The sequence below is a fragment of the Kwoniella newhampshirensis genome, chromosome 6 (genome assembly GCF_039105145.1).
Source record: "Kwoniella newhampshirensis strain CBS 13917 chromosome 6, whole genome shotgun sequence".
Classification (NCBI taxonomy): Eukaryota; Fungi; Basidiomycota; class Tremellomycetes; order Tremellales; family Cryptococcaceae; genus Kwoniella; species Kwoniella newhampshirensis.
In genome coordinates, this window is record NC_089960.1 from 873,431 (window position 1) to 900,517 (window position 27,087).

At 51.3% G+C, this 27,087-nt stretch overlaps 11 protein-coding genes across 11 annotated transcripts; 5 read left to right on the forward strand and 6 right to left on the reverse strand.

Annotated features, from left to right (window-relative positions):
- Positions 1-191: 191 nt before the first annotated feature.
- Positions 192-1,781, forward strand: IAR55_003489 (uncharacterized protein; the record flags this gene model as incomplete). Its single annotated transcript, XM_066946596.1, has 6 exons — positions 192-401; positions 460-656; positions 865-958; positions 1,014-1,235; positions 1,300-1,476; positions 1,560-1,781. The coding sequence occupies 6 exons, from the start codon at positions 192-194 to the stop codon at positions 1,779-1,781; spliced, it is 1,122 nt and encodes a 373-aa protein (XP_066802988.1).
- Positions 1,782-1,833: 52 nt separating this feature from the next.
- IAR55_003490 (cytosolic Fe-S cluster assembly factor NBP35) lies at positions 1,834-2,973 on the reverse strand (the record flags this gene model as incomplete). The annotated part of the gene is made up of 3 exons (XM_066946597.1): positions 1,834-2,508; positions 2,575-2,802; positions 2,866-2,973. The coding sequence occupies 3 exons, from the start codon at positions 2,971-2,973 to the stop codon at positions 1,834-1,836; spliced, it is 1,011 nt and encodes a 336-aa protein (XP_066802989.1).
- Positions 2,974-3,220: 247 nt separating this feature from the next.
- On the reverse strand, positions 3,221-6,975 carry IAR55_003491 (uncharacterized protein; the record flags this gene model as incomplete). Its single annotated transcript, XM_066946598.1, has 23 exons — positions 3,221-3,490; positions 3,550-3,891; positions 3,946-3,965; positions 4,043-4,151; positions 4,202-4,224; positions 4,275-4,300; positions 4,359-4,438; positions 4,492-4,522; positions 4,578-4,690; positions 4,743-4,878; positions 4,926-5,014; positions 5,074-5,285; positions 5,339-5,587; positions 5,666-5,711; positions 5,764-5,823; positions 5,878-5,971; positions 6,020-6,081; positions 6,160-6,256; positions 6,307-6,365; positions 6,416-6,517; positions 6,574-6,651; positions 6,707-6,719; positions 6,782-6,975. The coding sequence occupies 23 exons, from the start codon at positions 6,973-6,975 to the stop codon at positions 3,221-3,223; spliced, it is 2,505 nt and encodes an 834-aa protein (XP_066802990.1).
- Positions 6,976-7,397: 422 nt separating this feature from the next.
- On the forward strand, positions 7,398-8,686 carry IAR55_003492 (uncharacterized protein; the record flags this gene model as incomplete). The annotated part of the gene is made up of 6 exons (XM_066946599.1): positions 7,398-7,400; positions 7,455-7,569; positions 7,622-7,736; positions 7,789-7,893; positions 7,953-8,264; positions 8,320-8,686. The coding sequence occupies 6 exons, from the start codon at positions 7,398-7,400 to the stop codon at positions 8,684-8,686; spliced, it is 1,017 nt and encodes a 338-aa protein (XP_066802991.1).
- Positions 8,687-8,885: 199 nt separating this feature from the next.
- Positions 8,886-9,507, forward strand: IAR55_003493 (uncharacterized protein; the record flags this gene model as incomplete). The annotated part of the gene is made up of 2 exons (XM_066946600.1): positions 8,886-9,373; positions 9,444-9,507. The coding sequence occupies 2 exons, from the start codon at positions 8,886-8,888 to the stop codon at positions 9,505-9,507; spliced, it is 552 nt and encodes a 183-aa protein (XP_066802992.1).
- A 142-nt stretch (positions 9,508-9,649) lies between these two features.
- Positions 9,650-11,792, reverse strand: IAR55_003494 (uncharacterized protein; the record flags this gene model as incomplete). Its single annotated transcript, XM_066946601.1, has 13 exons — positions 9,650-9,885; positions 9,947-9,988; positions 10,045-10,164; positions 10,235-10,275; positions 10,332-10,425; positions 10,467-10,568; positions 10,633-10,681; positions 10,733-10,787; positions 10,868-11,009; positions 11,107-11,217; positions 11,278-11,441; positions 11,498-11,525; positions 11,606-11,792. The coding sequence occupies 13 exons, from the start codon at positions 11,790-11,792 to the stop codon at positions 9,650-9,652; spliced, it is 1,371 nt and encodes a 456-aa protein (XP_066802993.1).
- A 438-nt stretch (positions 11,793-12,230) lies between these two features.
- On the reverse strand, positions 12,231-15,226 carry IAR55_003495 (ribonucleoside-diphosphate reductase large chain; the record flags this gene model as incomplete). Its single annotated transcript, XM_066946602.1, has 7 exons — positions 12,231-12,951; positions 13,003-14,240; positions 14,302-14,742; positions 14,808-14,823; positions 14,889-14,980; positions 15,120-15,133; positions 15,184-15,226. 7 exons carry the CDS (start codon positions 15,224-15,226, stop codon positions 12,231-12,233), a joined length of 2,565 nt encoding a protein of 854 aa, XP_066802994.1.
- A 1,604-nt stretch (positions 15,227-16,830) lies between these two features.
- On the reverse strand, positions 16,831-18,859 carry IAR55_003496 (uncharacterized protein; the record flags this gene model as incomplete). Its single annotated transcript, XM_066946603.1, has 6 exons — positions 16,831-17,154; positions 17,216-17,347; positions 17,416-17,601; positions 17,661-17,766; positions 17,834-18,297; positions 18,353-18,859. The coding sequence occupies 6 exons, from the start codon at positions 18,857-18,859 to the stop codon at positions 16,831-16,833; spliced, it is 1,719 nt and encodes a 572-aa protein (XP_066802995.1).
- A 375-nt stretch (positions 18,860-19,234) lies between these two features.
- IAR55_003497 (uncharacterized protein) lies at positions 19,235-21,183 on the forward strand (the record flags this gene model as incomplete). The annotated part of the gene is made up of 5 exons (XM_066946604.1): positions 19,235-19,303; positions 19,363-19,444; positions 19,527-20,009; positions 20,066-20,684; positions 20,748-21,183. The coding sequence occupies 5 exons, from the start codon at positions 19,235-19,237 to the stop codon at positions 21,181-21,183; spliced, it is 1,689 nt and encodes a 562-aa protein (XP_066802996.1).
- An 885-nt stretch (positions 21,184-22,068) lies between these two features.
- IAR55_003498 (uncharacterized protein) lies at positions 22,069-23,529 on the forward strand (the record flags this gene model as incomplete). Its single annotated transcript, XM_066946605.1, has 3 exons — positions 22,069-22,770; positions 22,946-23,328; positions 23,430-23,529. 3 exons carry the CDS (start codon positions 22,069-22,071, stop codon positions 23,527-23,529), a joined length of 1,185 nt encoding a protein of 394 aa, XP_066802997.1.
- Positions 23,530-23,791: 262 nt separating this feature from the next.
- On the reverse strand, positions 23,792-26,903 carry IAR55_003499 (eukaryotic translation initiation factor 3 subunit A; the record flags this gene model as incomplete). Its single annotated transcript, XM_066946606.1, has 4 exons — positions 23,792-24,360; positions 24,427-26,657; positions 26,723-26,802; positions 26,865-26,903. 4 exons carry the CDS (start codon positions 26,901-26,903, stop codon positions 23,792-23,794), a joined length of 2,919 nt encoding a protein of 972 aa, XP_066802998.1.
- Between the last annotated feature and the right edge of the window lie 184 nt (positions 26,904-27,087).

The window sequence follows — 27,087 nt, forward strand, 5'->3', positions numbered from 1 at the left end:
CTCAGAACTCTGAATGACTCACGTGATTGGATATTTGATTCCGCTAGGTCTGATGTCTGTTTAATGCATGTATCCTCTTTCTCTCTGTCTCTCTGTCTCTTTCTCTCTCTCTCTCTCTCTGTGTGTGTGAGACACTCTATGTCCGCGCCTTGGTCCGCATCTCACTGTCTTGTGGAACTCAACTCATCATCATGTCGAAAAAGTCCGACCTCTTGGTGAGGGTACGATACCTCAACCCGCTGCCCAATCCTCCTTTCCCTCCCAAGCTTCTCAATGTCTCGACCGACATTAGCAGACTGGGCGAACCAAGTTATCTCGACCCATTAGCTGCGAGTACGCCATTGCCGATGCTGGTCGATTCGGAGATGGGTATGCCGTTGAATCTCAATGCGTATGAAGGGGTATGGGATGGAAGAGATCAATGTAAGTCCACATCGACATTTGAGCTGGACTGACAAGACAGCTCTGAATCCCACACCTGATGCTGGTCGAGTACATCATCCTATCGATGTGGCCCTTCTCGCTCCCTTCAACCCGCCTCCGACGACCAATGGAGATAAGAAACCGCCCGTCGCCACAGACGTATCCTGGATGAGGAATTCCAGCTACCTGACCAGAAAGAATAACGCAAAACGACGAGAAGCAGCAGAATCAAGGTGAGGAACACTCTGGGTGTCACCGCTGACGAACCTAGGGCCGAGGCAGTGGTGGACGCTTCCGAAGCAGCCCAATTGATGGCCATTGACAAAAGTTTTTCCGATATACACGCTCAAGACATCAAAGATATCAGACATCCTGATGTCAAAAAGAAGGGATTGAGAGTGGTCGAAGTGAGTCTTGTACAGGGGGGTCGTCCACTGACAGTCAGAGCTACGACATACTTCCGGATGACGAAAGCTGGCCCAACTCGTACATGGTCATCAGGTTCCCGGAGCGGCCAACTGCTGCGACCGCCCTAGTAAGTAACTGACCTTGGTATCAACGAAAATGTCATTCTAACGGGCGCAACTCAGAACCCCGCAGCGTCAGCTTCATCACCGAGACTGGCTAAGGCTATCATGCGACCTGTTGTAGTTGATGACCAACAAATGATGGAGTTCTATCTGCCTCAGGAAGAAAGCCTGGCTCAGCTAGACGATGCTTATGAGCGAGCAGTGGAGAAAGAACCGCTGGAAAACATCTTGGCGTTGTCTGCGGAAGATCCACTCGACCCCAAGATAGATGAGACTTTTCCTGTAAGCACCATCGTGATAATCACGAGATGTGATGGGCTTAGGGAGTTCGCGGAATGTCTCATAGAATGCTGTGTACGATCGAATACGAACATACGAAGTCGTGTCGGCCAATCCTCCCAACAAAGAGGTCCTGGTCGCTTTCGAGGAAGAATCAGAGGACGAAAGACCGAATAGAAAACGAAAGGGAGTGTACTACAAGGAAATCACTTTCCGGACCTTGCTACGGAAGACGAGAGCCAAGGTAAGTCCACCATCGGAAACGCTCATACTGACGACGTGCAGCGACGAGGGGAAGTCGAGACTCGAGGTGACTTGTGGGACAAGACGCGCGTCGGCTTCCGAATACCTGAGGAGAGGGAAGTCGAAGACCGCCAAAGAGGCCGAGGTCAGGTCCTGGATCCAGCGTGGGCCAGCGCTGAGCTCCGTCGTCTCCACGGAGGAGATAACATGGCAGAAGGTCAGGGAGAAGCTATCGATGACGAAGAGCTGGTGGATGAAGGAGCACAGCGAGCGGAAGCGGAAGTGGACGATGTGGATGAGGATTGATGACTTCCAATCATATGCATACAACATTGGGTCTCATGTTCACCACATTCATCTATTCGTCTCCAAGTATTTCCCTGATCCGTTGTACAATATCCAGATAAGCGGATGTAGCGGGGCTATCTGGATACTCGTCCAAGAAGCTCATACCCTGATCACACGTCATTCCTATTCTTGGATCAAGAGGAACTTTGCCCAACACTTCTATACCCAGCTCCTTGCCCATCGCTTCGGCTCCACCGGTTGTGGGTACAAATATCTGACTTTCGCCCTTGCAATTTGGACAAACGAAACCTGACATGTTCTCCACAAGTCCCAGGATGGGTATACCGACTTTTCGACAAAAGTCGATCTCCTTTCTCACATCTTGCAAAGCGACTTCTTGTGGAGTGGTGACCAAGACAGCTCCGTCTATTCCTGTTTCTTTCATATATTGAACGATCGAGAGATGTTCGTCGGATGTTCCAGGAGGGGTATCGACGATCATATAATCGAGATCTCCCCATTCGACGTCTTTGAGGAATTGTTTGATCAACCCATTTTTCTTCGGACCTCGCCATATGACAGCATCGGAGTTGGAAGGGAGGAGGAAACCGATGGACATGACGGCGAGATTGTCGAGAGCATACGCCGGCGACCAGCCAGAGGAAGAGGTATGAATGGTCGAAGAGGAAAGACCCATGAGGAGTGGGATCGACGGCCCACAGATGTCGATATCCATGATTCCAGTCTACGCCGCAATCAGTCTCTCCCTTCACTACGACCTCTGAGTGTAAGCCAGACGCCAGACACATACCTGACATTCCTCGTCCGCTGCTAGAGCCCACGACAGTCCGGCTGAGAAAGTACTCTTCCCCACTCCACCTTTTCCGGAAAGGACCAAAACTTTTCTCTTCACAGACTTCATTCTCTCTCTGATCAACGGTAGATCCGGATCAGGTCCTTTTGGCCCTTCCGCACAGACAGACTGGTTCGGACATCCTTCACATGCATCCGCTTTTCCAGCCAGTGTCGACTCAACTCCCTAAACAAGTACAAAGGACAGTCAGCGTGATAGGCAGACGATCTGGTCATCGTCGTCACCCACAGGACAATGCTCCGGTGCATTTTCGGGCACTGTGGATGGAAGAACCGTCGATGAGGGAGCGAGCGGCAGAGGTGATGGCGGCGGTAGCGGTCTTTGTGTCGCTATCATTTTTCTCACGAGTCTAGACAATGGTGGACGAAGAGGAGTGCAGCAACAAGATTCTATTTTCTACTATTTATTGCTGACTGATCTCTTTCAAGGCTGCTTCGGCCGTAGAGTGGAGATCGCCACCCGGAATCAAATGCCACTGCGATTCAGAACATTTGTGCATGTTGTGTATTATTTCTATGGAAACATGTAGACCGCTTCCTATTTTATACTACATTCCGTATAAGCAGTTTGTCAAATCCCACAGCTAGGCTGCGTTCTTGTCCAGCTCCGCGATCTCGCCACACCATGCAGGGTCTTCACCGTGCTCCTTAGTGTACTTGTCGTGGAGGACAAGCTGGTGCTTCCAGAAGCTGCTCAGTTCATGAGCTTTGAGACCGATTCTGTGGTTGGGCTGGTCCTTGCTGATTCGTTGCACAGCAATATCTGCTAAGGTGTATCGCGAGGTATTGTTCAGACGTAACATAGACCATGGAGTCGTAGTCGTTCCTTCCTCAATATATCCGAAGATATCGAACTGTAAAGGGGGGTCAGTGCCTTGAACAACTGTATGTGGCTTGAACGGAGGAGACTCACCCTTGACCTGCCAACATGGGCACTTCTGGAGAAGAGAAGACTGGCAATATCCTTGGGGTAGCCATGGAAGTTGACAATGACCGGCTTGTCGGCTGTGAAGAGGCTATCGAATGCCTCCTGCGAAAGCGCGTGCGGGTGTACACCGGTGGGACCGAGGATGAGGAGATCGTTAATGTTCACGACTCTCACCCTGACACCGTTGTTTCGGAGAATGGCGGCAGCAGCGATGACCTCGAAGGTGACCTCGACACCACAACCAACAAGGACGACGTCGGGATTAAATCCGCCATCGGAGGAGTATTTCTCCCAAACGGAAGCACCAGCAATGCAGTGGCGGTCGGCCTATGACAGTGATCAGCATGTGAAATTCCACACCGGAGTCATGTGGGAGCTTACCTCCTCAGCATTCAACCAACCTCGAGTGGGATTTTTCGATCCGACGACCAAGTTGATGTCTAAGATATCAGTTCTTGCTTGTCTGTTTTCCACTCACTGTTCTTCGACCGGAGACAGTGGTCGATGGTGCCTACGCTTGTATTGGCATCTGCAGGGAAGTAGATTCTTGCCAAGTGACGAGGGAGGGAGATGAACGACCCAATGAGCTATTGAGGATCAGCAATGACCGTACTATACGCTCATATTAAGAGCTTACACCTGGGTTTTGATGAGAGTAACCTAGAGGAAAAGCTCAGCATAGACTAAACGCAAACAAATAATTAGCTCACCGTTGTGCTCCTGACGCCACAAGGTACTGTGAGCGAGATAAATAGTTAGCTATAATTCGAGTCGTGAACGGGTTTAAAATGTACCTCGTTTCGATGTACGTCAAACCAGCGACGTCACCCCTCCAGTTAGTATCAAGAGCCATTTTGACAAACTTCGCATATTGCTAGGCGAGGGACCAAGATTAGTGTCGCTCATACCGTTGAGGACGCCACTTACTTCTATCATGGTCTGAACAATACCGAGGAAACTGTAAGACGAGAATTATGAGCCGACTGCACGGGATACCGATGAACGGTTCATACCTCTCATAAGATGGGAACAGAGCATGTCGTCCAGTCAGAGTATACCCCTGCATCCATCCTTGGAGAGTGTGCTCGGATAGCATTTCGATGACCCGACCGCCGTTATTGGCCGTCTACATGGATATCAGCGCCTCTGAAGTATGAAACGCGGTCGCGAATCCTCACCTCCGGGTCCCACTGGAAGTTCCTGTGAGTGACTTTGAAGGCATCATCCAGCTTGTTACTGGTGATCTCGTCGGGTGAGAAGATACGGAACGAGTCCGAATTCAGCTCGATGATCTTGGCCACATAAGCACCAACACTGTCCGACGTTAGCTCGAAGGGGCTTAGCAGACAATTTCCACTCACGCCTTCATGTTCGACACCTCCTTGTCAGTGCTGTGGGTGAAATCCTTCCAGTCGGGTACTTCAAGAGGCTTGAAGCCTCGGTAAGTCGCCTTGAGGAATATTTCCATCAGCGTAGACCGCTTTCGCTCTCAATGTATCAATCACTCACATCAACCATACCCATCCTCTTTTGCTGGTCCTTAGGGATGATTCGCAGAGCTTTGCTAGTGATGATTCCATCTGCTTTGTTATGAGAGTTGTGGGCTTTAGAGGCACCTGAGTCGACTTCGGTATCGAAGAGCTCATCAGGGCCGTAGGACGTGAGCCATTTCTCGAGGAGCTCAAACTCTTTGTCATCCTTCGCAGCAGCGGGAAGTGGGACTGAGCATGGGGTTCAGCCACACAATATGGCCGACGAAGTAGCAAAAACATACCTTGATGTGCTCGCCAACTGCCCTCAATCGGGTTCTCATTCGACTTTCGTGGTCCAGTCCAACCCTTAGGGGTTCTCATGATGATAATTGGCCATCTTGGCTTCACAAGAGGCTTTCCGGATCGAGCAGCTGTTTGGATCTTCCTGATCTCTTGGTATGCCCATTCCAAGGAGGCTGCCATGTCGTAGTTGACAGCTATATCATGGTCCTTGTCGGATCCACCAGTAGCAGTTGTGTCGCCGTACTCGACTATGCGTACTTGGTAGCCGTATCCAGTGAATAGACAGGCAATCTGATATGTCAGCTTGAGTTATGGAGGGCAGGCACCTACCTCCAAATCGTCCATGGTGCCGGCAATTGTTCGTTCACCGATCTGTGTCAGCGTCAGTCTCACACTTCATGCCCCATAGATTACCCATATCTACCTTGAAGCCGTTGACATGAAGAATGGGAATAACAGCTCCGCTCTCAGCAGGATCGAGGTACTGAAGGTAGCTTGGAGTCAGCAACTGAAATGAAAAAGCCAGCTTGAGGCTTACCTTATGAGCATGCCAGGCAGTAGCAGTAGGACCGGTTTCGCTTTCTCCGTCACCAATGACCGCCACACAGATATGATCGGGCTTGTCCATGACACTGAACACGCGTTGGCTTCGTGGTGTCCTCATGGTAGAAGAAACTCACCTGCCATATGCTACTGCCAAGCAGTATCCAAGCTCACCACCTTCATGGATGGCACCCGGAGTCTATAAGAACACCAGCGTTGGATTAAGCGCACTGCGACTAAACGATGTTTGTCGTATTCGAAAGTGAAGCGCACTAACCTCAGCATTTACGTGACTTGGGAAACCGCCTGGAGCACTGAAAGCTCGGATGAAGCTTTCTAGACCCTCTCGAGACATGGGGTACTCTGGGTAAAACCTACATAAAAATGAGTTCATTGCACGTAGCTTCGGGAGAGGTGTACCAACCTAGTGATTGCACCCTCCATGAAAAGAGTGGAAAGTAGAGCTGGAGCACCGTGGCCAGGCTGAAGATCTAGAATCAGCTATGTCAGGTGTCATATACATGTCCACCCACTCCTGTCAAGAACATGAAGTCTGCCACGTCGCCATCGGTCTCATGGGTAGTGATTAGGTTGTTTGTGTGGGCATACGCGAAGTTGAGACCAGGACATGTCCCCTTTCAGTTGTGACATCAGTTGTCAAGTCGTCAAAGGAATGATCATCAGCGCATACCCAGTGTCCAAGCAGACGTTTTCTGACATCCTCTTGCTCAAGCTTTCGAGTGAGGAGACCGTTGTTTCGAAGGAAGATCTGATCGTAACGTAAGCGTATGAAGGGGACACGTCGATGATGTTTTAATACTCACCTGCGCAGCAGAACTGAGGATGATCAAGGAACAACGGTCAGTCAGAGCTCCTCTGGGACTGGACAATCCACTCACAGGTAGTTGGCTACTCTTTGGTATGCTAGAAGACCCTCGAGATCGAGACTGTCACCCTTTTTCAGTTGGTCGATCTTGTCATCGAGATTGACGAGGAGTTGGTTGACAAGCTCAGCTGGGAGGGAAGAAGCTTTGGGCGCGGTGACCGAATCGAACTTGCCAGCCTGTGAAGAGGCGAGTCCTGTGGTCGCCATGATGAGTGTTAGTCTGGATTGATTGATAGCTATCAGTGTACCGATGCGGTTGACGAAGAGGAAGGAAGGGGAAAGCCCATGGATCGTGCAACGCAAGGTGTGGTATGTTATGCTCATTCTCTCAAAATACTCGTTCTCTGGCCTCCACCTATGAAGTCATCAAAAAGTCACAGGGGGTGGAATGATGTATGAGGCTCACTCGTGTGGCTTACACGTGGTGACCATACGTATCTCTCGTGGTCCCCATCCTCTCAGGGTCACAACACGCCTCGCACAAAACCCGTATTGTCCTTTTGTCCCCCTCCACTTTGTTCGTTCAACCCCCCTCCTCCTGGTGTTAAGAGATTTCTCCTCATCCCATCTCCTCTTTGAGTTACCAAGCTGCCCCTTCTCACTTTGCAGCTACGACGAGCGCAAGCGAAATGGTACATGGTTTCAATCTGACAAATAGGCCAGTACGCTGAGAACCGCTCTGACAGGTCGAAGTAGGCGCATACATACCCCTCGGGCAAAGAGGTGTTTGGAGTGATGTGAAACCTATCGCACAAGATGATGGTCCCAATCCTATAGTGCCTATCATGTATTCGGAGGAGTGTGAGTAGGCTGTCTTCTATACTGTTGACGTTGGTCTGACCTCTCCTCGTAGACCGTGATGCGATGGACTACTTCCGCGCGATAGCTGCTTCTGGCGAGAAGTCAGAAAGAGCTCTCGAATTGACAGAGACCATCATCCGATTGAACCCTGCACATTACACCGTGTGGTGAGCTGGCACACAAACATGATCGCATGTGTTGATCTAGATTTTCCACCAGGCAATATCGCATGTCAACGCTATTGGAGCTCAAAAAGGATTTGGAAGAAGAGTTACAACTCATGAATGAGTTCGCTGTGGAGAATCTCAAGAGTTACCAGGTCTGGTGAGCTCATCATAACTTCTACTTCATGTAACACACCCTTGCTGATCCGCTCGTTTTAGGCACCATCGCCTCTTACTTCTCACACATATATCGCCGCAAGACCCTTCGTCGGAAATTGACTATATCCACCAAGCTCTGCTACCTGATCCCAAAAATTATCATACCTGGGCATACCTTCACTGGCTCTACTCTCATTTCTCCACCCTTGGCCGTGTCACAGACAAACAATGGAAGTATGAGCAGCGATGGTGTGAGGAGATGCTTCGCGTAGACGGGAGAAATAACAGTGCTTGGGGGTGGCGATGGTTTTTGCGGGTAGCTCGTCCTGGTGCGGCTGCCAGTCAAGCTGACGGGGTGAAAGAGGAGCTCAAGTGAGTCATCTCATCTTGTTTGGGCCCTCCACAGATCTCTGACAAGTCTGTATAGCTATACGCTGGAAGCTATCCACCTCATCCCGCACAACATTTCCGCATGGAACTATCTTCGAGGATTATTAAAACATCTCAAACTACCCTTGACTCCTCTCCTTCCCGCCATCCTTCCGTACACTGCGCGACCTTCTGCCCAGATACCAGAAGTGCCGTCCACTTTTGAATTCCCTCTGCCTTCGGACCCATTGCCAAATGACACGCCTCTTCCTGTACCACTGGCTTTGGAGTATCTCGGTGACTCGTTGATCGAGCAAAACCAAACGATAGAGGCAGGAGAAGTCTTCGGAGAGTTGAGTATGGAGTATGATCGGATGCGTACTGGATACTGGGAGTTTAGGAGAAGAGAGTGTGTTGAGGAGTAATGCTCCGATGTCTGGTTGTTTGTTTCTGGGACTCTGTGACCTATTAGTTCGTGTGGTATGCATATCATCTCGGCGAATCTGTACCGCGTTCTGCCTCCACATCGCACGATCACAATGATCCCCCTTCTTTGAATACCTTTGATATCACATCGGTCACGATCACCATCAGGTCCACGCAACGAGTGCTTTCTCCTCCGCAATGTCTCCCACACGAAAGGATCCTTATCTTCACCAACCATACATCCTTTTCTGGTACTGGGAAGTAACACCTGCCAACCCAATCACCATCGCCTGTTTCTCCCAATGGTTTCCCGCATCATTCACCGACCCCACACATCCCGGTCTGACTTTCAAGACCACCGAACATCACATGATGTACAACAAGGCCCTGGTATTCGACGATCTTGAAACTGCCGAACGGATCATCGAGGCAGATACGCCTTCCGAAGCGAAAGCCCTGGGGAGGATGGTCAAGGGGTTTGATAAGAAGAGATGGGACGAGACGAACGACGCAGTGGTTCAGAGAGGGAACTATCACAAGTTCGATCAGAACCAAGAGCTGAAAAGGGTCTTGTTGAAGACGAAAGGGAAGACAATGGTGGAAGCCAGTCCGGATGATAGGGTATGGGGGATCGGCTTTGGGGTAGACGAAGCTGAAGGAAGAGAAGACGAATGGGGTGCGAATAGGTGAGTCGATTTCAAGGGATACTGCTTCTTGCCTGTGAAGTGTGTCTAATCACGCTCACTCATGGCGCAGGATGGGTCTAGCTCTCACTGGAGCGAGAGACATACTGTTGAAGGATATGGAGAAAGACGACTGAAGGTGTTATGATTAGCCCATAACCAAGCATTGTATTCATAATTCCGGCAAATCATGTACTTTCACTACAACCTCAATATTCTTTGACGACCATCACCCAGACTGAACTTGTATTCCGACCATCGCAAACCCCTTCTTCTTCATCACAGCATCTCGAACTCATCGCTAACAGCCGGAGCTTGCGGCTCTCCCAACCCCTTTTTCCACTGTTCAAATGCCTTCTTCGTCTCTTTCGCAAACTCGTCGTCTGACAAGAACTTGGCTCCGATGACTGCCAGACCTTTGGCAACTTTCATAGCGAGTCGATGGGCTTCGGGCTTGCCTGCCGACTCTGTGAAACCGGCAGTGTGGTTACCTGAACCGAGAGGTGAAGGGATGGCTACAAGTCGGCAGCAGGTTATTTGGGGAATCTCCGTTCTTCTAAATGAGTCTGTACTTACCGAAGTTTGGGGTGAAAGCTGGAAGCCTATACGTCACGTTACCTAGCAGAACACAGAAATGTGAGCAGCGTTCTCTCTATCGGAAAAAGTCTGCTCACCATAATCTGTGCTGGCCGTACCCAAGCCCTCCCTCTGGATCTTATCGCCAAAGGTCTTCTCCATGAAAGCGGCATACGAAAGGGCCATCGGCTCGTTGTTCCACACGTCGGCGTAAATCTCTACGACGTTGTACAGCAGGTCAGACACTGAAAGTAACCAACGATGTGCGTCTAATTTCTCGTCACTCACCATCCTCAGGCGTAGAGATCTCGATAGTGCAGCCAGTAGCCCTGGAAAATTCAAATCAGCCCCATTGGTATATGCAACCTGATAGAAGCAGACTCACTCTGCAGCGGACTGGAAACAAGCGATGGTCTTCTTCCTCAGAGTCAAGCAGTCTTTGACATTCAAAGCTCGAGTACTGTATGATACCTTTGCGTCTGTTCAACATCAGCTTTGGACCAACATTATAGTCACTCACAATTGGGAATGATGTTCTGGGCCCATCTCTCCGAACCGAGAATGATACCATGTACACGCATGGTCGGCTCGAGCTGTTGTCGTAGCATCGAAACGGCCGTGTCTTCGCGCGAAGCGATCATCAGCTTCTGTCGTGTACTAATGAACATGTATTATGGAGGACTTACAACCTTGAATAGCGGCGTCAAGAGCGTTGATACCCATCCATGGAGCAGCCTACGACGACTTTAGCACATCAATCTTGGCTACCCAAGCGAGAATACACACCCCGGCATGAGCACCGCGTCCATGGAATTCGATCTCGAAACCTGCTCGAGCCAGTCTGTTCAAACCCGATATGTGTCAGCGGTCCAAAGCTTTGACTGTCCAACCGTCTAGTGGCACTCCATACTTAAGACTCACGTAGCAGGACCGCCCACAGTCACGCTTCCAGCCCAAGGGGACGGACCGTACCCTCCTCCTGGATGAGCCATCGCACAAGCGTCCAGATCATCGTATACTCCTTCTCGGAGCAAGATGACTTTCCCACCACCTCCTTCTTCAGCTAAACGTCGAAAGCGCACACGTATATCGCAAGTCAGTGATTGCTTCCATACGACGTTGAACGCGAAGAGGATGATAGCAAATTGCCAATCACTTACCTGGTGTCCCGATGAGTTTGACTGTTCCAGGGATATTACGAGCTTTCAAAGCTGCTTTCAATCCAGCTGCCGCAGCTACTCCCACCACAGCAATGAGATTGTGTCCGCAAGCTGAACAACACTTGATGTCAGCTTGCAATTCAGACCTTTGTGGAATACGCAAAGACTCGCCATGTCCCACATCTTTCAGAGCGTCAAACTCGGAATTGAAGCCGAATACCCTTCCGCCCTTGCCATGTGTGTAGGTGGCCACAAAGGCAGTGGGTAACGAACTGGGGTTGGATAGAGTGAATCCCAGTTTGGTCAAAGCTGCGACGAGGTTCGCGTGGGCTTTGCTGTTCACCACCTCAAAAGTCAGAGACCGTACGGGAGACATCAATGTTTGACTCACACTTCTTTGAATCCAAGCTCAGGGTTATCTACGATACCGAACGAACGACGAACCATCCCTGTCAGCGCGATCCGGTATATGGTTGACTGAAGAAAGGTGAGACCCCACCATGAATAGCCAAGTTCAACGCTCTCATATCTTTGTCAATGGCATCAACCGCTTCGAAGACCGCATCTTGGATCTCATCCGATACGAAGCTGGGAGTAGGGGGTACGAGGTCCTTGAGCGACTTGATCGTCTGGTTGACCAAAGCTTGAAGGTCTGTAGGTAGCTGATTGGAAACCGTAGGTGTCATCGTGTTGAGTGTGCTTCTGAATCCCCAAATCGCTATACGATGCTTCACAATGTTTTGACCAGGTCAAAGTAGAGGCGAAATCTGACAACAATCGGGGATGGATTCGGATTGATCCTGTTTATCGGTCCAGTTCCCCATCTCACCATCCACGGTAATGACCGATATCGCTCGTCCGCCTTTTGCGGAAGTTACCGATGATCGACAGATAAGGACTTCTGCCGACTTGGCTGTCACCATTTCCAAGAATAGTACCATCCTCTTAACTTTTGAAAGACATAAGATGTTCATCCATGCAGGGCATGCTAAAATGTATATAGAAGTAGAAATAAAGAGAAACACGGTACAACAAGAGACTCAAAGCCCATCCTCAATGCTTCCCTCCTCAGCCACTAGCCGTCGAGGGTAGTGCCACGATCTACATCTCGTCTCAATACTTGTCTATCCAGAGCACATGACGCAAGCATCCTTGTTGTCGATACTACATTGCAGAGCAGCCTCCGCTCTCTCTTCTGCCCGTCTCTTAGCCTCCTCGTACGAAATTTCCTCCTCCTCACTGGGCTTGGGGCTGTCTGATCGAGACTCGGGCGCAGCGGGTGAAGGTGAGGGTTGGGGAACAACATGAGAAGAGGCAGTGGTAGCAATGCTGATCTGCTTCATGGGCGCAACAAGAGGGTCTGCGGAGGCAGAGGCGCTGATAGGAGGCTTGTTACCAGCAGCAAGAGATTTGGCTTGCTTAAGGGTGCTAGCATCGATGGTGAACTGAATGGCATTGGCAGAGGGTCGCGTTCGGAGGTAGTAAATACCGGTCTTGAGTCCTCGCTTCCAGCCGTAGAAGTGCATTGAGGTGAGCTGAGAGAAGGAGGGGTTCGAAAGGTGAATGTTCAAGGATTGAGACTGGTCAATGAAGGCTCCTCGGTCGGCAGCGAGATCAATCACAGCCTTCTGAGAGATCTCCCAAACAGTCTTGTAGATGGCCTTGAGCTCGGCAGGGATGGTGGGGATGTTCTGGATAGAACCACCAGCGGCGATGATGAGGTTTTTCATGTTGTCGTCCCAAAGACCAAGGTTGATGAGGTCTCGAAGGAGCCAAGGACAGACGACCTGGAAATCTCCGGAGAGAACTCGTCGGGCGTACAACATCGATGTGTAGGGTTCAAAGCTACGAGGTATATTAGTACCGAGTCTTGATATTGATGCCAGGTTGACTCACCACTCGTTCCAACCCAAGATCTGGGAAGTAGAAGCTGTTGGCATGGGGGCAACCAGAAGTGAGTTTCTCACTCCGTGCTCAGCAATCTTTCCTCTAAGCTCAGTCCAATCCCAAAGGTCGGTGGGCGTTCGGCCCCAGAGGTCGAACTGAAGTTTGCCTTGGGAGATAGGGGAACCTTCGTATGTCTCGTACTTGCCGAGTTCCTGAGCCAGCTCGCAAGAAGCTTCAAGAGCTGCATGGTAGATGGTCTCGAAGATCTGGATGTTGAGCTCTCTAGCGGCTGGGGAATCGAAAGGCATTCGAAGAGCCATGAAGGCATCAGCGAGACCCTGGACACCGAGACCAACGGGCCGGTGTCGCATGTTGGAGTTTCGGGCCTCGGGAACCGGATAATAGTTCCGGTTAATGACCTGGTCGAGGTTCTTCGTGACCACCTTAGTGATATCGTGGAGCTTCTTGAAGTCGTATACTCTCTTGTCCATGTCAACGAAAGCAGGAAGGGCGAGAGAAGCAAGGTTACAGACGGCAACTTCATCAGGAGCGGAGTACTCGATAATCTCGGTACACAAGTTACTGGACTTGATAGTACCAAGGTGCTGCTGGTTGGACTTGGAGTTGGCAGCATCCTTGTAAAGCATGAAGGGCCCACCGGTCTCGGTTTGAGCCTCGAGAATGGCGAACCAGAGTTTTTGAGCCTTGATGGTCTTCTTGCCCTTGCCAGCCTTCTCATAGCTCTCATAGAGCTTCTCGAACTCCTCGGAGTGAACATCGGCAAGGCCCGGACACTCTGCGGGACACATGAGGGTCCAGTCGGCATCGGCTTCGACTCGCTTCATGAAAAGATCGGAGATCCAGAGAGCGTAGAAGAGGTCTCGGGCTCGAACTTCCTCTTTGCCGTGGTTCTTTCTCAAGTCGAGGAAATCGAAGACGTCGGCGTGCCAAGGCTCGAGGTAGATAGCGAAGGCACCGGGACGCTTGTTTCCGCCTTGGTCGACGTATCGGGCAGTAGCGTCGAAAGCTCGAAGCATGGGAACGATACCGTTGGAGTAGCCGTTGGTTCCGGCGATGTATGAACCCTTGGCTCGGATGTTGTGAATGTGAAGACCTATACCACCAGCGGTTTTGGATATCTGAGCGCAGGTCTTGAGAGTGTCGTAGATACCATCGATGGAGTCGTCCTTCATGGCAACGAGGAAGCAAGAGGACATTTGAGCGTGGGGAGTACCAGCGTTAAAAAGCTGCAGAGGATGACGATGTTTCAGTAAGGGAGGTTAGTTGGAAAGAGGAAATATGGCTCACAGTGGGAGATGCGTGGGTGAAATATCTCTCAGACATGAGATTGTAGGTTTCAATGACCTTGTCGATGTTGGAACCGTGGATACCGACGGCGACTCGCATGATCATATGTTGAGGTCGCTCGACGATCTTGCCGTTGATTCGGAGAAGATAAGATCTCTCAAGGGTTTTGAAACCGAAGTAGTTGTACGCAAAGTCACGGTCGTATATGACGGCAGAATCGAGGACATCTTTGTTGTCCATGACAATTTGATAGACCTCGTCAGAGATCATAGGGGCGGCCTTGCCGGTCTTAGGGTTGATCCAGTGGTACAGGTCAGACACGACTTGAGAGAAGACCTTCTTGGTCTCTTTGTGAAGGTTGGAGATGGCGATTCGGGCAGCAAGGATGGCGTAGTCCGGATGTTTTGTCGTCAAGTAGGCTGCGGTCTCGGCAGCAAGGTTCTAAATCAGACTTGAATCAGTTTTTTCCTCTGAAAGAAGAGTAATAGGTAATTCTCCACACTCACGTCTAGCTCGACGGTGCTGACATGAGGGAACGTCAAGTCAGCAAGTCGTTCGCTCACAAAGAGAGATTGAAGCAGAATTACGTTATCAGATTGTGACATCCCTGGACCACCCGCATGGTGATCATCGCTGGTTCGACGAAATTGCTATCCAGTCCGTAAGACAGTTTGTTGATCTGCATAAACAGGATGAGCTGTGGCTATGGTGCTTGATCGGGACACATAACTCACACGAGCTGTGATCTATAGCAGCCGAAAGGATCGAATGGACAGAAACGATCAGTAACGCATCCAAGGATATGCAGGATCACATACCTTGTCGAAGGCAACTGAAGTTATCATGTCAGGAGAAGCAGATGACGCGCAACTTGGCACTCACCGGGCTCTCGACGGCCATCGCGTTTGAATACTAGCATAACCATGTTTGACAAGGTATATCCGAAGTCTGCCTGGAGTATCACTGCGCACCAAGATGATCAGCTCTCACGTTGAAAGTCAAGACGCAAAGGGGGTTGGCTGATCTCAAAACCCACCGCAACGGTCAAATGCTTCTGTACGAATGTGGAGATGATACAACAGGAAGACAGGTAGGTAAAGCTTTCGAAATGCGATCTTATATGTTAATTTGCTTGGATATATATATGAATTCGCTTACGCGAGCTGACTCACGACACAACGCGTTTGATTCGGAAAAACGGCGCGTCCTTTGATGTGGCGGTTCTCAAAACAAACATTACGACTACTCGAGTATTGTTTCTGCACAAACGCGTCTCTCAGGGTCCAGACACCGTGAGATCGCTGAAATGCTCAGCTTGTGGCGACTCGGTGCCGTGTTCATTGTGGTAGCATCACATATACTCCAGTACCGACTCATGACTTCACCGACTAAGTGCGGAGGACCACAAACCTCGGCAGCAATAGCAGCAGGTTTCAAAGATCTCAGAATCCGAAAGTTGACAAAGTGTCACAACGGCAATGTAACCGGCCATGAACCACTGAACCACACAAAAGGGAAACAACCGGAATCTCCAGCCGCACTGGAATTCCGCCGGTTATATAGGCTTGCCATGAGACATTGGCTGGGTGGTCATGGCCGACACGACCAGGCGCTTCATTCCGGTAACTGTATAACTTGGCGTAACGCTCGTTGGTTTCGGCGATGTCTTGTCGAACATTCCTTGTGTAACCTTACCAAGGATTCTGCGATTTGGTATGGTGGTATGATTTCGGAATTTCGCTGACTGCATCCTCTAGTATCTCTTGTGTCCATCGGGGGGGGGGGGGGGTAGCCGAAGTTCGCAAAAAAGGGCTATGTTTCGTGGCTGACGATATGGCCATGAAGAGATTTTGCGGACACGCGAAGGAGGGCGTGTGTGGTGGTGGTACGATGTTGCAGAGCTGACTGTATGTCTTCTGATACGCGTTCATTAGTTTGAACATTACCAGGACCCTCGATGAAGACAGCACCACTTATCAGATAAGTATCGCGACGGAACGGAGATCTGCCCTTCCTTCACTCGTGCACAATGTCGGCCGAAACAAATGATAATCAGACATCGTCTCGGCACTGATTCGGATGATCGTGGCACGTTCAATTCGCGTACATATCTCACAGCTGCTTGGAGTCGACAAATATCGAACACGTGGGTGCGTGACGCGATATGTTGGCGAGTCTCTAATCGTGATTCATCAGCTACCGTGATCCACCGTGCAGATGCACTGAGATCTCGCCAACCGTGCTGTGATGACTTTGACATGGTGTTCGTGACACGTGGGCATCGTTTTGGAACGGACCCTCCAGCAGGTCACCAACGGCTGCACGCCATGCAGGCCACTGAGAAACACCACTCCTTCCTTTGCCTGCAATAAAATCAGTGTGAACACACATTGTGCAACTCCAACGAGACTTGACAGTCGATGAAGGGTATACATGCTGAATGAACAAGGAAGAAAAGATGAACCGCAATCCTGGCACCCGCGACCTCCCAACCACCACCAACACATCACCTCAAACACTCGCTCCGCTCTAAGCCTCAACCTCTGACTTTCTCTTCTTCTTCTTCTCTTTCTTCTCCTCCTTCTCCTCTTTCTTCTCTTTCTTCTCTTTCTTCTCCTTCTTCTCCTTCTTGCTCTTCTTCTCCTCCTTCTCGCCCTCCTTCACATCGACGTCCATCGCCTCAGACTTGCGCTTCGATTTCTTGTCCTTCTTGTCCTTCTTCTCCTTCTTGCTTGATGGTTCGGTAGAAGCAACAGCTGAGGGTACGGCACCGGCAATCTTGGCCAGTTCAGGGTCTAGAGGAGCTTTGTTGGCAGCGGCCGCTATTTGATCCTTCTCTACTTGCTTCACAGCCTGTAATTCGATCGACTTTGTAAGCTGCCGATGTATTCCACATGGAAACGAAAGGACTAACCTCTGAAACCTCGACATCGTCGATGTCACCCTCCTCATCATCATCGTCATCCTCGTCGTCGCCGAGATCAGCGGCGATGGCTGTCAAAGCCTTTTGGATAGCGTCGGCGTTCCTAGACACGGGTGCACCAGTCTGTAACAGGCAGGAATGAGTTCAGCGCCCGATATACACCCCCCCCGTTACAACTGTCGAGGACTCACCTCGAAGAAGTTTAATCGCTCCTCGACTTGTGCTCTCAAAGCCTCTCCAAACTTGTTGGTGGGAACATCCGAGAAACAATCGATTCGACAAGCGATCGAACATTTGTTGGCCAAGAAACGTGAGATTCGGCCCTTGTGCTTGGACCCTGCCCGTCCGATAAAGGTTGAGTGGTAGATCAGTCCGTACTACGATGCGCTTCAATGTCAGCTTGGTGATGAAGAACTCGACAGAAGCCTGCGCTCACTTTGGGTGTGTTGCCCTTAGTCTTGAGTGCTCGGAAAAGAGCCTTCTCAGCACCGAGAATCTGCACTGTTGAGGCGGGATATTTGGCCAGGTTGGTCAGAGATCCGCTTTATGTGCGAAACCAATCTGTCAGCTCATGACCAGATACATGCAGCTAAAGTTATCGTCACTCACGCATGACTTATCAGTCTTGCCGCAATGGTCTCTCCAATCAACGCTGACAGGTTGGGGGCGACCACGTTCATTTTCTCGATCAGATATCTTCTCAAGCTCTTCCTGTACTCGGCAAGCTTGACCACTCGTTCGGCAAAGTTGCTGATGTTGATCAAATCAATCTCATTGATGTCACTTCCCATACTGGCTCTGGCAGCATCCAAGACGTTCCTGGCACGGGTCTCGTCGTCCTCAAGGATCGCTTGCATCTCCTCGAGAGATGCCTCGGAAAGGGTCGCACGGTCACCGATGAGAACAGCGAGCAAAGCGTATTGATGAGCGTCGGGAACGAGCTTGTAGAGCTCGGGGAAGTGCCATCCGTACCACTCTCTCACTCGCATGGAGAAGGTGTTGAGATCCTTGTCGAGTTGGTCGGAAAGAGAGATAGCTTGAATGATCATGTTGTCGGAACGGTTGACGTTGAACTGTGCATGTGTAAGTGGGTTGAAACATCCCTGTCTATGACAGATCACGACATACCTTCACTTTGCCTCGAGAGTAAGAGTGACCAAGACCGAGTTGAGCAATTGTGACATCACCCTTCTGCATACCGCCCTTGGTCAAGATCTTCTCCTGATGTAATCTGATACCTCTGATCAACTCTAGTGCTCGCTCAGAAGTGTCACATGGGATCCCCAGCTCTCCTTGAATGGCACCAGCCAAACCTCTCTCAGTCACTCCGAGAACAACGCCCGATTGCTTCTTGTTGTTCTTCCCCGCAGCGTTGGGAACGATGAGGTTGAGCAAGGATTTGAGATGAGGGTTTAGGACACCTTCAGAGACGTCGTTGGCGTTTTCGAGAGCTTGAGCGGCGGAAGTGAAGGGAAGGAAAGAGGCGAGCTGGACCATTCGGGAGAATGTGCCGATATCGGCGATGGAGTCCTGCAGTTGCTTGGACTTGGCTGCGACCTCCTCTTGCATGGAGACGGTGAACAGTCCGTAACCCGAAGCGCCCTCGAAGAGGACATGGGTGAGAGAGCCGGACATGGCGGTTGACAGTTGTTTTGAGTACGGGATGGATCGATTTCCCTGTCCGATGTATCCCAAGTGTATGGACCGAGCTGTGAGAATGTTTACAGGTCGATGTCAGAGGTATACAAGGTCGATAGAAGACTCTCCTGACACCATCAAAAGGTTTTAGCTGGAGACGAAGGAGGGAATGAACCGGTTCTCCAAACGAAAGTTGGTGCAAATAAATTTCCAAAATTACTTTTCTCTCAATTTATCCCGGAATCCAGTGATCCCACCTCCACCTCTCAAGTCCATACACAAGCGAACAGTCCATGATCATTGATCAAACCCTCACCTGTCGTATTCGATCGTGTTCATCCTTCTTCCTCTCCCGATACGACACACTCGAAGATGGACATCTCCTCTAGCTCGTGCTCGACGGTCAAGCTCAAGCTCCTTCCGCCGGTCTCCGTTCATTTCGTGAGTACTGCCGTCGATCCGGGCCATGGCACCGTCGTCACTCACACGCTCGATCGCAGCTTGGCACGAGCAGCGGTGGAGGCCCGATCGTGAGTCGGAATTGCTCATCGCTTGGGGTGGATTTTGGGAACGAGATATGGCGTAGGTTGGGACGCGCTTTCATTCATCCATTCCCTGTGTTCAGCTTGGGTCAAAGCTGACATTGTCAACGATGCCTGTTCAGTCTTCGACGCAGCTGACGCTACCCTGTCCCGATTGCATCAATCCTCGTTACGAATAGCCAACATCACCAGACTATTCATCACACATATGCATGCCGACCATGTCCTTGGACTGGTGCCTGTCCTCACAACAGTGATGAGCGGAATAGGAGTGAAGTCAGGAGCCAACGAGAGGTTGAAAGAGCTTGGAACGAAGAAGCAAGCTACCATCAACATATACGGTCCGGTCGGATTGCGAAAACTAATCCGAACTTGTCTCACTCTGACTTCGGCGACTCTCGCAGGAGCATATGCGGTGCATGAATTGATAGAAAACGGTCAAGACCCTTCCGCAGGGTGTGGGGACGCCGATCTGTACACGAATGAAGCGGTTGGCATGGACTTGTATGCCAACGATGAGGGGGTTTGGAGGGACATTCTGCCAGAAGGGAATGGCAAAGGTGGAAAAGGGTGGAGTGTCAGTGCAGGACCTATAGAGCATAGAGGTTTGTTGATGTCATCCGTTATGAAAAGCTGATCACTCATCTCCTGGTTCATATAGTCCCATCGCTCGGATATGTGCTTCAAGAACCGATACCGCGGTTACCGCTGGATACCGCTACGTTGATACCCCTATTGCAGTCCAATGCGAAGCAGTTGGCTGCACTGAATCCTCCCATCAATCACCCATTATCGCTTCTCTCACATCTGACCTCTCTACCACCACCACCGCCTTATACCCTTCCTTCTGGGGAGGTCTTGAGCCCCCCGCAACCTTCCGGCGCGCCACCGCGCAAGCTCGTCATCTTCGGTGACTGTGCAGGTGGAACCAATAACGACATCTTCCGAATTATGTGCGAGGACGCGAGTCTCCTGGTGCACGAATGCACAAACGCGTCAATACCCGAAGATATCCAGAAGGGTGCCAAGGGTAACCAGGTCCGATCGAAGGATCTCGCTCCGAGCTTAGTAGAGAAGAGAGACAATGAGCTTGCGGCCGAAGCGAATGGTCCACAGCATCAACGGCCTCCTCCTCCAGAAGGTGTATCGCGAGATGAGGCGAAGAAGGTGGAAGTGAGGAAGAAGGCGCAGAGTAGAGGACACTCAACACCTGACGAAGTTGGGAGCTTTTCACACTCCATCCGAGCCCGAAGGATAGTAGTGAACCATTTTTCAGCAATGTGAGTTGTCTTGACCCCTCTCTTGCTCTAATAAATTGGTCCTGACAATATCTTTACGGACAGGTTCCCTTCTCCCAAATATCCTTCTTCTGAGCCGTTCCCGTCTATCCTCTCACCTGTATCTCCCTTCCCTTATCCGACACCATATCCCATTCCCCGTTCATCTGGACCCTCAATACCTCCGCACCCTCTTACGCACTCAGAGCTTCACACACGACTGATCATGCAATCTCTTGCTGACCAGATAAATGATATCTGGGCGGGCGGAGATGATGATCGATCAGCTGTTCCAGCGAGGGATTTTATGGTGATGAGGGTACCGGGACACGAGTTGAGCGAGAGTGAATCTGACGATGTGAGGTGCTATAAACGGAACGCTAGAGAGGTCAATCGGAGCTGGACAGAATATGGCGGAGTTTGGCTCAAGCGAGAAGGGGAGGGACGAGTGTGGATAGGAGTAGGTACACCAGATGAGTCGGCCACTGTTTGTAGACCATAAGAGGTGCAACACTCAACTGTAGTCAAATAAATCTCAATCTGGAGTTTATGGCATGTTAACAAAGGTTGAACAAACGAGAAGAGAACAAGCTTCAGCGGACCGGCAGAGGACATCACCAGAAACTCGAGTTCTCTCACAGATTGAAGTCACTTCTTAAAATCACAACCCTGAGACTATTGGAGAAGGGTGAGGTTCTTCTCGTCTGGTTGCAGGCGTACGGAGATAGCATCGTTCGTTTGCCAACCACAGAATCAATTTAGGTGACAATCTTGGCCAAGTCTGATCAATCATTCCAAATTTGCAAACTTTCGTCCAATGCCTGCTTAAGAAGACCAGTAACTGAACATCTTGAAGGAGGGATGTACTGCACTCTCAAATCCCATCCAGTCGCAGCGGGAATGATCGACAAGATTTCGTCCACGAGATTTCAAAGAGCACCCTCGACAAGCGTGTAGGCTTATACGTTCTCGTCTGCACCAGATCCAGATCCAGATCCAGATCCAAGATTCACAGACCTGTAACATGTAGGAATAAATGTCGACGACGAGCCGGAAAACCAGACCCATCATTGACGAGATGCTCCCCACCTTGAGATCAGACTTTGAAGGTGTAATGAGTCAACTGCCACAAGTGATGAATGAGTTGATCGAACTGACGGATATTCGCCACTTCTCGACCGTTTGACCGCGCCGGGGCTCCTTTGAGCGACGTCAACGCCAATCCAAGACGACTACGCTATCTCCTCTGTCATCTTCTTGATCGTATGTATGAACGAACGGTTACCACCGACCGATCATCTTCGTATTACATCTACTGTCAGCTCCTCAGAAAGGGAGCAGTCCTCGACAGCTTCGACGACGTCCGACCGACCGAGGCAGCATCGCAATGTCGAGCTCCTACGCTCCGCCAACGGGGCAACCCCCCAGCACCGCCACGACCGCCAATCCACCCGCTTCACAACCTACAGATGACGACCCGTTCGATCCTCCTCCCGCCTACACTCCCTCTGCGGCTGTATCGGGCGAGACGACGGTCGACGCTGGACCGTCTCGAATGGATTTCTCGGGTCCGCCCCCCCTGCCTGATAGGTTACAGCAGAACATAACAGGTGTTGGAATAGGTTACGGACCGACTCATCATCATACAAGTAGCAATGGTGGTGGTTGGGGAGTCGTGTCTCCTCAACCGACTGGATCGGGTTTCGCATCTGGAGGAGGAGGAGGGAACTATCATCCTCCTTTACCACCACCTCGACATCCTTCCACTGTCGCTTACAATGGGAATGGAAATAGAAGTGGAAATGGAAATGGAAACCCGTTCAATCCACCTCCTGGGCCACCTCCAACAAACAACAAAACCGATACCTCCTCGTCCTCCTTCGAACCAGATGTCCACGATGCAGGACCTTCCAGACCTTCAGCCCCATCTTCGTCCCAAGTGATAGATCTGTCGCCTACAGAGATGCCGACGCCCGGTAGACCACTGTTGTACAGAGGACAATTGCTGGTCTATCCGAAAGGATTCTTCTGCCATAAATGTGGGAACACGGGGTATAAAGCGAATGATCCGTCGAATCCTCACGAAGCGGTGCGTATAGCATGTCCTTCTGCCCTCCTCCTTTCCTCATGATTGGGTGGTCAAGAACCACTAGTTCCGTCTCGCCATTGAGGTCTCTCTTCCGGCGTTGCTCGCTATGCACACACAATCCCACGTCGTCTGTACCATCGTGCTCTGTACTCATGGTCCATCCACCCCCATTCAGGACTGGCGGAAATACGGTAAACCATACAACTCGGCTCTGTCCCATTCTTACGCGATATCCACCAACCCCTCCGCCAATCCCAGTACCACCTCATCCTCAAACTTCCAACGTCCATTACCTGCTCTCGGACCAAGTCCAACCCATCATATCCCTCCTCCTGCTCCTCCAGCCCAAAATCCATATGGACATCTTCCTCCTCCTCCAGGGAAATGGAATACTTATCCAGGACAGATAGCACCTCCTGCTCCTCATCATCAACCGACGATGATGCCTCCTCCACCAGGACCGATGCCCGGTCAACAGATCTTCGTTCAGAGGACTCCGGGACCAGTACCTCCTGGTGCCTTGGTGGTAGGGCCTGGTGATCCGAGAATTGGAGGAAGGTGAGCGGATCAACTTTCTCTCAGACTCAATCCGACCTTGTCCTCTCACTATCATCTAAGTGGTGGTCAGCGGCTGATTGCAGAAATCTGAACCTCGGCAGATTGTGTTGGCGATGTAGCGGTTCAGGGCGAGAAATATCGTTCTTTGGGTTTGATGATGGGAGGTGTTACGAGTGCCGAGGTCTAGGAAGGCTGTTTTAGCCATGCGGAGCAGTGTCATACAACCTCCAAAGCTTATGGTATTCTTGTAAACGCTATCGTGCACGCTCTTCGATCTCTTTCTTCTCATGTGGTGGTGCTCGACAAACAACCCAGCCGTTGCGAAACCCGTGTCATCATATCCAACACCGCTGTTATATTAGCTCCAGAAACGCAAGATTGACTGCGTCAAGACGTTGATCGGACCTATGCAGATCGTGAAATGCATGTCATGGCGTAAATCCAGTCCGACCTGACCCATCCTCTACCACTTAGACCCGCCAGAGGCACCACCTCGCGTTGAGGGAGGGGTGTTCGCGCCACCTCCTCTACCTCCTCGGATACCCATACCTCTCCTGTACACACCGCCTCTCTCGGGCGCGGCCTCACCGTTCACTGGTGGTGCAGCAGCAGGAGCAGGGGATGCGGAAGCCTTAGCAGGCGATGAAGGGGCAGGCGATGATGCCGGTGACTCGCTTGCAGGCGCACCGCCACCAGCAGCTTTGGCGGCGGCCCTCTCTCTCCATCCTCCAGCCTTGACGGTAGTTGGTGCCAAAGCAGGAGGAGTAGCAGCACCTGAAGCAGGCTCTGGTCTTCGATATGCACTTGCTCCACCACCGCTCGCTCGTTCCGCTCGTCGTCGCTCCGCCTCCTCTTCTCGCTCTCGTTGCTTTCGCGCGATCTCGTCCAGCTTGGCTCGTTCGGCTTCCCGTTCCTCTCGGAGTTTCTGGGCTCGTTCGGCGGCTTCAGCCTTTCGGGCTTCGATCTCAGCAGCAGCTCGAGCTTCCTCCTCTTCCAGGGCAGCCTCTTCGGCAGCACGTTGCTCGGCTTCCTCTGCAAGAAACGACATTCTTGTCAGTCAAGCACAAGGATTCGGCGGAATCAACAAGGGAGACTCACCTCGTTCCTGTCTCTCTCGCTCCTCTTCCTCTGCCTGCTCCTTCTCTCTCCTCTCTTTGTCCTTCTTTCGCCTCTCAATGATGGCCTTCTTCAACTTCTCCTTCTCCTCCTCAATCTTTCTCCTGGCCTTCTCCCTAGAAATCTTGAACTCCTCCTCGCGTTGACTCTCCACCTTCTCCCTCGCCTCAAGATAGTCGGGCATCATTCTACCCAACCTGTTTTTGAGCTCCAATACGGCCTTCTGGTTTGCGATCGCCTGTTCACGCGCTTGGACGTTTGCGCGCTCGTGCGTGATCTTGTCCTCGGCCTTCTGTCGCTCGTAGTCTTCAGCAAGAAGTGGTCGCTCTTCCTTTCGGAAAGCACGCTCAAGGTGATCAACCCTCTTGCCAACGATACGAAGTCGCTCTGCGAACTCCTTCTTCTCCTTGGCGAGCTGCTCGACTTGCATGGCCACAAGCTTGCTCGAATCAAGATCCTGGATGTTGGAGATGTCGACCTTAAGAGCACCCTTGGCGGCTAGACTCGCGGCCAGTTGTTTGGCCTCAGCCTCCTTGGTCTCGTTGATCTGCTTTCGGACTCGGTCAATCTCGGCCTGCTTCGCTGCCTCCTTGGCTCGTCTGGCGTCCTCCTCGGCCTTAGCTTTGAGCTTCTCAGCGAGGGCAGTCGACTCCTCCTTCTGTCTTCGCAGGTTGGCCTCCTCCATGAGCTCTCGTCGCTTGGTGACGATTTGTCGTCGATGAGCAACAGCCTTTCGCTCTTCCTCAGCCTGGGCAATAGCCGTAGCGAAAGCGTCGGCACGGGAAGTGACAGGGGCGGGGTTGAGGTATTGAATGGTGTTGTAGAGGCAGATGGCCAGGTTGGAAAGTCGGTTGGGCTCGGCAGTGCTGCTGACGAAGGTGATGGTCTGAGCGACATGGTCAACAGAAGCGTTGATGTCACCACGTTGACAAGCGGTCATCAGGAATTTCTCGAGGGAGGACATGTCGGTGGACCAAGGGGTGTTGTCAAATGGTTTGACAAGGTTGAGGATGTGAGAGAGGGTGACAGTGTCGTAGACCTGGGCGAGCTCTTGCACTAATCGGGACAAGACAACCTCTCGAAGAGCAGGAAGGTAGGGTTGGTAGTCAGCAGAAAGCGAAGTGATGAGAGGAGCAAGGACCTTGCAAGCAGTGGTGGGTTGGAAGTCGGCCTCGAGTATGTGGTAGATCTGACGAAGGTCGGCAGGGACTCGCTTGAGGTGCTTGGCAGCGGCATCGCGGACGAGTGCCTCTCGAGTGGGCATCTTGGGAAGGTTGAGAAGAGCAACTAATCGTTGCTTGCTCTCCACCTCACCAAGGGGAACGGCAAGGGCACTAAGCAGGACACAACCAGAAGCCTTGTCATTGACGATGCCAGCTCGCTCAGCGTGCTGGAAGTATCTCGCCCAAGCAGCGGCATGGAAGACAGCAGTCTGCTTTCCACCCTCAGCCTTGAAGATCTGGGTCAACTTTTCGTAGTAATTGGCCATCATAGAGGGCTTGGTCGATTTTCGTCCAGCAACGAGACCGTGAACATCCTCGACCGATCGGAAAGCCTCCTGCCAGAGCTCGAGCTCGACGGCAGTCTCGAGTTGGAGGAATCGAGTGTCGAGGAAACGAGTGAGAGTCTCGGGATCGGAAAGATTGATGGCATGTTGCTGATGACCGTACTTGGCGGCATTGGCGAGATCCTTTCGGAGACGCTGCTCACAGAGACGTCGGAAGTCGGTCTTTCGTTGGTGGACCTTGCAGAAATCGAAAGCTCGGTGGGCGATGGATTGGTAGATGACCTCGAGCCTGTCATTGCTCTTGGCGATATCGAGACAGATGTCGTAAGCATCCCAACAGAACTTCTGAGCGGGGGCGATGAGACGTCGCTCAATTCGCTCCTTATCACCGGCACTGTCCACGAAAGTGTCGAGGAGGATAGAAGCGGGCTGAAGGGGAAGATCGTCATCGACAACAGAAACGTCGCCAAGAGCTGCCACCTCGGTCTTGGCCTGTTCGACAGCGGTAGACAGGCGTCCCTCAGCTTGAGCGATAAAGTGGTTCAAGACCTTTTCGATCGAGGGGACGGACGTGGTTTGCGCAGCGTTCTTGTAGACGACGAGAGCGGCACGAGCATGAGCTTTTCGATTAAGCAGGACACAAAGGTCGACGAACTTGATAGCGATGGGCTCGAGGACGGTGATGGGAGTGTGCTTGAATCGTTTGCTAATGGGGGTGACTACATGAGCTTCCCTTGACTGCTGACAGTCTTGTTGAACAACCTAGCTCACGACTGGAACACTTCTACAAGGTTCTCAAAGGCCTGTTGCTGAGACTGGGGGGTACCGAGAGCAAGCAGCTCTTCGGAGCGCTAGAAGGCCCGGGTCAGCACTGCGTCTTCTCTTCCTTTCCCGCCGAAGCGTCTCCGCCTACCTTGAGCGCATTTTCGGGTTTGACGTAGATGGGAGGCATGTTGTCCTGCTATCGTTTTTTGAATTGGTTGACCTAATAAAAAAAGTTGAACTTGCTTTGTTGGGTGATGGGCGATTTGCGGGATGATGTGGATGGATTCCTCGTCGAAAGCAGACTGGAATCTTCCTCCTTGATAGGATTTGTCGATGGCAGTCGCTGGGAATAAGTGTATAGGGAGAGGTGA